Genomic DNA, 9080 nt, shown 5'->3' on the forward strand with positions numbered 1-9080 from the left:
CTACGCATCACCAAGATCAATCTATGGAGTAATCTAGCAACGAGGGGAAGGGGAGTGCATCTACATACCCTTGTAGATCGCGAGTGGAAGCGTTCAAGAGAACGGGGTTGATGGAGTCGTACTCGTCGTGATCCAAATCACCGATGATCCTAGCGCCGAACGGACGGCACCTCCGCGTTCAAAACACGTACGGAGCAGCGACGTCTCCTCCTTCTTGATCCAGCAAGGGGGGAGGAGAGGTTGATGGAGATCCAGCAGCACGACGGCGTGGTGGTGGAAGTAGCGGGATCCCGGCAGGGCTTCACCAAGCGCAAGCGGGGAGGAAGAGGTGTCACGGGAGGGAGAGGGAGGCGCCAGGGCTTAGGTATTGCTGCCTCCCTTCCCCCCACTATATATAGGGCCAAGGGAGAGGGGGGGCGCAGCCTTGGCCCTTCCTCCAAGGAAGGGTGCGGCCAGGGAGGAGTCCTTCCCCCCCAAGGCACCTCGGAGGTGCCTTCCCCTTTTAGGACTCTCCCTTTCCTTATCTCTTGGCGCATGGGCCTCTTGGGGCTGGTGCCCTTGGCCCATATAGGCCAAGGCGCACCCCCTACAGCCCATGTGCCCCCCCGGGGCTGGTGAACCCCCTTGGTGGACCCACGGACCCCTTTCGGCACTCCCGATACAATACCGATAAAGTGCGAAACTTTTCCGGCGACCAAAATAAGACTTCCCATATATAAATCTTTACCTCCGGGCCATTTCGGAACTCCTCGTGACGTCCGGGATCTCATCCGGGACTCCGAACAACTTTCGGGTTACCGCATACTAATATCTCTATAACCCTAGCGTCACGGAACCTTAAGTGTGTAGACCCTACGGGTTCGGGAGACATGCAGACATGACCGAGACGACTCTCCGGTCAATAACCAACAGCGGGATCTGGATACCCATGTTGGCTCCCACATGTTCCACGATGTTCTCATCGGATGAACCACGATGTCGAGGATTCAATCAATCCCGTATACAATTCCCTTTGTCAATTGGTATGGTACTTGCCCGAGATTCGATCGTCGGTATCCCGATACCTTGTTCAATCTCGTTACCGGCAAGTCTCTTTACTCGTTCCGTAACTCACATCATCCCGTGATCAACTCCTTGGTCACATTGTGCACATTATGATGATGTCCTACCGAGTGGGCCCAGAGATACCTCTCCGTTTACACGGAGTGACAAATCCCAGTCTCGATTCGTGCCAACCCAACAGACACTTTCGGAGATACCTGTAGTGCACCTTTATAGCCACCCAGTTACGTTGTGACGTTTCGTACACCCAAAGCATTCCTACGGTATCCGGGAGTTGCACAATCTCATGGTCTAAGAAAATGATACTTGACATTAGAAAAGCTCTGAGCAAACGAACTACACGATCTTGTGCTAGGCTTAGGATTGGGTCTTGTCCATCACATCATTCTCCTAATGATGTGATCCCGTTATCAACGACATCCAATGTCCATGGTCAGGAAACCGTAACCATCTATTGATCAACGAGCTAGTCAACTAGAGGCTTACTAGGGACATGGTGTTGTCTATGTATCCACACATGTATCTGAGTTTCCTATCAATACAATTCTAGCATGGATAATAAACGATTATCATGAACAAGGAAATATAATAATAACCTATTTATTATTGCCTAAGAAGGAAGTATTTATTTGGCTTATCCAAAACAAAAACGAGCAGGTACGCCACGAAAATACTTACATGGGCACGGAAGAAAAGGGTACAACAAAGGCAACAAGGTTGGTAGCTAGCTAGCCTACAAAATATTCAACCATCTCAATGGGGTGGCGATGACAAAACTGAAGGCTCTTTTCGCAGAAACCGACACACCGAATGTTCGGTTGAAGTTGTCATGCACATATCATACAGTTTTAAAAGGCTGGAATATCTGATTTTATATAGCAGTGTTAATACAACCAAGGTCATGGTGCAAATGAACCTTATAGTTGGGCGATATGGATCGCGTCATCAGCAAATCTCTTTGCAGCTACAACATCTATGTGGCAGTGAAGACTTAGGGACTGACTATGTGCAAGTTACTCGAATTAGGAGTTGACTATGCCCATGCAGAAGAATGGGAGCACATGATAGGTCGGCATACTAGGGAGAGAGTAGGAGGGTTTATATGGAAAATGCGATCATGGTTGGATCAGAACCTTTAACACGATGACGAGGAAGGCATCTTACAATCGTGCGGAAGTATGTATTCCGTGCTCAGGTTTTCTGATATCGAATAACATATATTCCGCGCACTCTAAAAGCGGAAGTGTTTATTGGGCTTATGCAAAACAGAAACAAACATGATCCACACACAAATACTTACCTGGCCATTAACAGATGGAAAGGCACGAGAAAGGCAAGAAGGTTGTCAGCTAGCTAGCCTGCAAAGCGCAAATGTTCATGGGTGGCCATGACAAAACCCCAGGGCGGCTTTATTTGCAGAAACCAGCTTGGCCGGCTTTGGGAGCGCCACTCGCGGGGCCATGTTAATTGTGGAAAACCCGGGGTGGCTCCGTGCTTTTACGCGCACAAACAGCCGGCAAGCAAAAAGGAGAAGCGCGTCCGCCTCGTGCGTGCGTGCCCCCGTCCCCCCGCACTCCCTTCTCCCTCCCTCCCACGCGACGCGACCGCCCGGAGCGGCACGGCGCCACACCGACCACTAGTTTCTCCCCACTCCCCACCACGCTGGCCTCTGCTTGAGTGCTCCGGGGAGGCCGGCTGGGGCGCGGGCGATGGCGAGGGTGATGCACCGGTCGAGCTCGGACGGCGGGTCGAGCAGCGGGTGGTCGGAGGCGGCCGCGGCGGCGGCGGGGGAGGAGGAGAGGGCCGGATGGGAGGTGCGGCCGAGCGGGATGGTCGTGCAGGCCCGGGACAGGGGCGCCGACGGCGCCGCGGCGGGGGTGCCGCCCAGGCCGCCGCCGCCGGAGATCAGGGTGCGGGTCAAGTACGGCGCCGCCACCCACGAGGTCGCCGTCTCCTCCATTGCCACCTTCGGTCAGTATTTATCCCGTCGCCTTATTGAGATTCCCCCCCTTTCGCTAATAATCTCCTTCCCTGTTCGTGGCCGGGTTAGCGAGTAAGTAATTAGTGCCTTGCTTAACTGCGGCTTAACTTTCCTCTCATCGTCGCCGTCGTTTCTTCTGCGCGAGACACGAAACTGAAATTTGCGCTGCTAATTACTTTGAATTACTTTTGGCTTGCCTTCAAACTGTTTGTTAATTATGTGAACAAAGTGGCCGAGATAGTCGTAGTAATTTTATGCTTAACTTAATCACGTCGTCCGCGAAGTTTTGACGTTTGGCATACGGCATGAAAATGCGTGCAGGCCAATGGGGGAGTTCGTGGCCGCGGATAAATTAATAAAAAATAAAGATAGTCCACCTATCGAATTTATCAGCTAAATCCGTCCTATAGAAAATGGCCATGAGTTCCGGCCGTGCCGCGTGGAGGATTGAATGCCGCCGCGATGATAGTACGGCGAGACATCCGCCCCTGCCACCATTTTTTTTCTCTTCTTCCGATTATTTTACAAGGAAGGAGACGAAATACAGAGAATAATTTCGTACAGAGCCCGTGATTTCTTGATCCCTGAGAAGAGCAGAAACTATTTTTTAGTAAAAGGGTGCCGCGCTCTCCGACTTCATTTCGTTAGCCTAAGGTCTTTGCTTCCCAGCAAGTCTTTTTTAGCAGAAATTCCATGTCCTGAGTTTGCTACCGCGAGAATTTAACCTTTTTTCCAGTGATAATTAGTACTGTAGTAGTATAGTACGTTCCTAGATTACTCTGCTCAAATATATCTAAAAAAAGAGATTACATTCTGCTAACGTAGGCTTCAGTTCCCGAAATCGTACGACCTGGATTCCTGCGTGCCGTGGGATCCCGGCGTCCATTGGCCGGGCTGCAGCCCCGACGCACTTTCAGATGCAGCGTCGTGCAACGTGCAGGCCAAACTTTGGTTGGGGATTACGAGGCTAAATCGACCGACCAGATTTGCTGTTAAAACCAGTTCGTCGCTTTGCTTTTTCACCTTTGCCTGACGACAAGGGCTGACGGGCAGTGACAGCCAGCGGCGAAGCGGAGGCCGATCCTGGCTGGCGCGGGACGGGTCCGCGTGTACGGCGGCCTCATCGGACGGCCAGCAGCGGCTGGGGCACGGCCCGCTTGTCCCGTTGCACCGACACCTTTCCGCCACATGATGGTGCTAGTGTTACTGTTGGGAAAATAACTCGGAGGCGCTGCCCACCACGTTCCAGTCCCATTCGTCGAGACCCACGTGTACTTGTGTATTTTGAAGAAAAATATGATGGGGAGTAGGGAATGCCATGGTAAAAATAGTCCATACTTCAAAAAAATCGAGCTGGGAATTTAGATATCTGCCGCACCACATTGTCTGTCGCTGCATTTCGCGATCCACAATGGCATGGCAGGCCTGGCCACTGGGATTCCGAGAATCTGGTCCGCAAGTGGCGCTGTAAATCCGTGTCAGTGTCGTCAAAGAACTACCAAAACGTCCCAGCAGAGCAAAAGTACCACAGGGCAATGCCACACCAACTCTGAATCAAAATGTTGTTGGGCAGCGAGTGGCACGACGATCCTGCAATAATCAGCTGTGATGTGCAGTAATTTTTGCTGGTTCCGTACTGATTGGTTTGTTGGTGGCGGATGGTGGTGACCGCGCAGGTGAGCTGAAGAAGGCGCTGGCGCCGAGGACGGGGCTGCAGCCGTCGGAGCAGCTGGTGACGTACAAGGGGCGGGAGCGGAAGAACTCGGAGTTCTTGGACAGGTTCGGCGTCAAGAACAAGTCCAAGCTGGTGGTGTCCGAGGACCCGGCGAGCCTGGAGCGGCGCTACATCGAGCGGCAGAGGAACGCCAGGATCCAGAACGCCAACCGCGCCATCGGCGCCATCGCCCTCGAGCTCGACAAGCTCGCCGATCAGGTACGCACACACACACAAGCAGTTCACATACTACTGTTTTTTCTTCCACCATACCACCACCGACGATCGATCACTGACACAACGAGCTGTTCTTGACAGTCAATAACAGTTTACCGTATTTAGAGCCTTAGAGGTGATCTAGCGGTGGGTAAAAATGGGATGCTTTGTCTTTTTAGGCGTGTGATTAGTTGCAGTCTCTGCATCCTAGAAGGGAATTAGTTGCAGTCTCAGTGCGTGTGGCGTCAGGCACGCAGTGACGCAGGCATGGGACGGAAGCGGAATGCTGCTGCCGCATTCGCATTGAATCGCATGTCAGGGGAATTAGGTGAGCAAATTGACGCCGCGGGCTCGTCCAAGAAACAGAGTTGATGCTTCGTGCGTGGCTGTCGATGGATCGATCGATGTGGTCATGTACTGATGTGGGCACCGGTGAAATTTCCGTCGGCAGCAGCATGGTCCCGGAGTAGGGTTCATTCAGCGTAACCATCAGGATTCCGGCATTACGACAGGAATCCATCACTCCGTCACTGACAAGTGACGAGTAACAAGGATGCTCTCCTCACTTTCATCATTGCTGCCCGAAGCGGCCGGTGCCTGCGTCTGTCGTCCCTTCCTCTGATGCTGTGATTCTGAAGCTGATCGGATGTTAAAAAATGTTCTCTTTTCTTGTGGCACCAGGTGACGAGCATCGAGAAGTCGGTGTCCGGCGGGAGCAAGGTGGCGGAGGTGCAGATCACGACGCTGATCGAGCTGCTGATGCGGCACGCGGTGAAGCTGGAGAGCATACCTGCCGACGCCGACACCTCCTCGCAGAAGAACCTCCAGGTACCCCCACCACACACCCTACATCCACTGCACACAGATCAGGTTTAGTAGGGGCATCGTGCCATTGGTTCTGGTACAACTCACCCCTTCGATGAGGGCAGGGTGGGGCTGTCGGCGTCTGCGACCCGCATCATTGCGTCTGCAGGTAATGCAAGCAGTGCCATGACCAGCGGTGCAATGCGAGTGTCGACGCGGAATGCAACGTGTGGGCGAGTGCCCTACATGCCCCCCGGGACGGTCACAGGCTCATTGGCTCCTTTCTGGAGGACACGTACGTGGTCCAGTACAGGCACAGGGAAAAACTCCACCTCGACACCTTTCCCCTGTTGCGAATGTTAGGTAGATAGAGCCCTTGGATGCCAGCCTAGCCGATCCTGGAGTGTACCCTGAACCTGAGCACGTCGCATGCGGCCTGGTAGCTTCTACTGATCGTGTTAGCAGCAAATCATCTTAGTTAAAGGGGATGAATGTGCTCCCTGACCATGCTGTACAAAGAGTAGATGACAAGAAAGGTAGATTGCCATGGAAGTGGCGCAGGCTGTTGGCTAGGTCACGAGCACAAGCAATGTGAGACTGAGACCAAAAGTCTGGGCCTCAAACTTTCATCATTTATCTGCGATGATACCTTCATGCCACCTCGAGATTAGAACGGAAAAGCTCCTTTACTTTCTGTTCCGATGATAATGACATGCGGATAAACAATTTGAGCGCAAGCTTTTATCCGTGTGGTGTTTGTTGGTGCAGCCATGAGTGTGGCGCAGCCCAGTGACTTGGAGAAGAAAGGTGGTTTGATTCTGTTTTTGTTGGCAGGCGAAGCGGGTGCAGAAGTGCGTGGAGGCGCTGGACGTGCTCAAGGTGTCCAACGCGCGGCTGCAGACGGTGGTGGTGACCACCAAGTGGGAGACGTTCGACAGCAGCCCCCCGGTCACCACCAAGTGGGAGATCTTCGACTGAGTTAAGCAGCAGCAGCAGAGATTTTTCTTTATACAGAAGAGTGTCTATTTTCGTGCCGTCAGTTTTGGTGTCTTGTTCCTTGCCCATTATTCGTTTTTGTAATCGCGGTGAGCTGGTTTAGGTTAGTAGGTCGCAGCAGGAGGACCCCGGATCCCACCGTTTGTTTCGTCTGTTTGTAATCATCGTCGTCGTCACACCCGCTCGATTGATGGACGGATCTCACTCCAATAAACAGCAAAGCAGCACTGTTCTTTAGTGTGCTCTCCAAAGTGCAGTGTGTACTGATGAGCACTGATGGTGTGGAGATTTGTGCGGGAAGCAATGGTTGATGGGTCTCACTCGCCGAGAAGCAGATGGGATTATGTCAGTCTTTCGCGCTAGCACTGTACTAATGGCGCCGCGCCGACGAGACCAGACACGGCTTGGCGGGTAGCACGTTGGCCGGCCCACGCGATTGACGGTACGGGCGCCGCGGGAGGGAAGGCACTGCCAGTGCCATGCTGCCGTGCCCGCTAGGTAAAGGAGAACGTCTCCGGTACGGGACCCACGAGGCGACCGGCGAAGCCCACGCCAAACGGCGCCGGGTGGCAAAATTTCATGTTTTGACCCTTTTGGTTAAACTTTAACAGGATCTGACCCCGTCCGGAAACATTTCAAGATCTGACCTTTTTCCTACCGCCAGAGGAAATGGCGGTAGGGTTGAACAGGCTATCGGTGTGGCCACCGGTGATAGGGCGGCAGCCACCGTCAAACCGCCGTTTGTGGGGTCTAACGACCCTATCGCCAAGGCTTACCGCCGAGGTGGGCGGCGGTAAGGTGTGGCGTGCCAGCGCTGGAGCACGAGTTCTGTGACAGAAAACTAGCAGATTTGTGCGGTAGGTTTACATACCCTACCGCCACACCCGACGGCGGTAGGGCGTGACTGGCGCAGCCTGCATTCTGTGACTGAAAAAGGGGAACGCCGTGCAGTAGGATTTCACATCCTACCGCCATGGTGCCTAGTGGTAGGGTCCTCACCCACTTTTTTTTAACAAGAACTTGACTATTTCAATTACAACTATAAAAATAGTGTTTGCATATGATAGATAAACACACAACAGCAAAATAGTTTTTGCATATGAAAATGTGATGACCTCACACACTATATATAGCAGATTGACGCATCCAATAAGTTCAAATATCAAATAGGTTCAACATAGTCAAAAGGTTCAACATAGGTTCAATAACACAAAACCGAGTAGTTCAACATGGCACAACTAGTATAACTAAGCAAGTTCAACATGGCACATCACTCTAGTTCCTCCCCCTCCCCCTCTTGGCGGCACGCTCCTCATATCTCTTCGAGCGGCCTTCGTCCGACTTCTTCGGGCGACGACGAGGAACCGGTTTCTGAAACGGTGATGGACTCTTCCAGTCGACCTTCGAAACTTCTCCTCTCTTCTCCTGGGTTGGCTGAGTCGGTTGAGGTCCGTCGTCGTCGTCGTACTCCTCCCCCTCATCACCTCCTTCTTCGTACTCCTCTTCTCCCTCTTCCTCCTCGTCCTCTTCTCTCTGATCATCTTCTTCCTCGGACTCGTCAACAAGGCGAGACAACGAGGCGGCATGGATCGAAGAACCTCCGCCGGTGTGGCTTGATGAAGCTAGGGCACGTGTCGACCCGCCAGGAGGAGGAACATGCACGTCAACAGAGGCAGTGCACCCAAGCATGCCCGCTAGCTTGCGGCAACGGTTCATGATCTTCTGCAATAACAAATATAGTAGAGAATGGCTTGGATCAGGTTGTTGTCAAATTTGCGATTGCTCGAATAGAATGCTATGAGGCTTAAAGTTACCTTCATCGCTTCCCTCAGCTTGTTGTTGTTGGCGAACGTAGTATTTCAAAATATTTCCTACGATCACGCAAGATCTATCTAGGAGAAGCATAGCAACGAGCGGAGAGAGTGTGTCCACATACCCTCATAGACCGAAAGCGGAAGTGTTTATCAACGCGGTTGATGTAGTCGTACGTCTTCACGATCCGACCGATCCTAGCACCGAACGTACGGCACCTCCGTGTTCAGCACACGTTCAGCTCGATGACGTCCCTCGTACTCTTGATCCAGCTGAAGCCGAGGGAGAGTTCCGTCAGCACGACAGCGTGGCGACGGTGATGATGAAGTTACCGGCGCAGGGCTTCGCCTAAGCACTACAACGATATGACCGAGATGTGTAACTGTGGAGGGGGCACCGCACACGGCTAAGAGAAACTTTGATGTGCCTTTGGGCTGCCCCCTCCCACGCAGGGCCGACCCTGAGGGAGGGCAGAGGGGGCGGCCGACCCGGGCC

The 9080-nt window shown here is 52.9% G+C and overlaps 1 protein-coding gene across 1 annotated transcript; it reads left to right on the top strand.

Moving 5' to 3' along the window:
* Positions 1–2570: 2570 nt before the first annotated feature.
* LOC109782207 (BAG family molecular chaperone regulator 1) lies at positions 2571–7010 on the top strand. The gene is made up of 4 exons (XM_020340818.4): positions 2571–3033; positions 4720–4976; positions 5655–5801; positions 6612–7010. The coding sequence occupies exons 1-4, from the start codon at positions 2772–2774 to the stop codon at positions 6753–6755; spliced, it is 810 nt and encodes a 269-aa protein (XP_020196407.1). The 5' UTR covers positions 2571–2771; the 3' UTR covers positions 6756–7010.
* The last annotated feature ends 2070 nt before the right edge of the window (positions 7011–9080 follow it).

The sequence above is a fragment of the Aegilops tauschii genome, chromosome 2, assembly GCF_002575655.3.
Source record: "Aegilops tauschii subsp. strangulata cultivar AL8/78 chromosome 2, Aet v6.0, whole genome shotgun sequence".
Classification (NCBI taxonomy): Eukaryota; Viridiplantae; Streptophyta; class Magnoliopsida; order Poales; family Poaceae; genus Aegilops; species Aegilops tauschii.

Bases quoted from the DNA above. Each gene is read 5' to 3' on its own strand.
- LOC109782207 (XM_020340818.4), top strand. From the start codon at position 2,772: ATGGCGAGGGTGATGCACCGGTCGAGCTCGGACGGCGGGTCGAGCAGC. The intron at 3,034-4,719 runs GTCAGTATTTAT...GTGACCGCGCAG, and splicing joins CTCCTCCATTGCCACCTTCG to GTGAGCTGAAGAAGGCGCTG. The intron at 5,802-6,611 runs GTACCCCCACCA...TTTTGTTGGCAG, and splicing joins CCTCGCAGAAGAACCTCCAG to GCGAAGCGGGTGCAGAAGTG.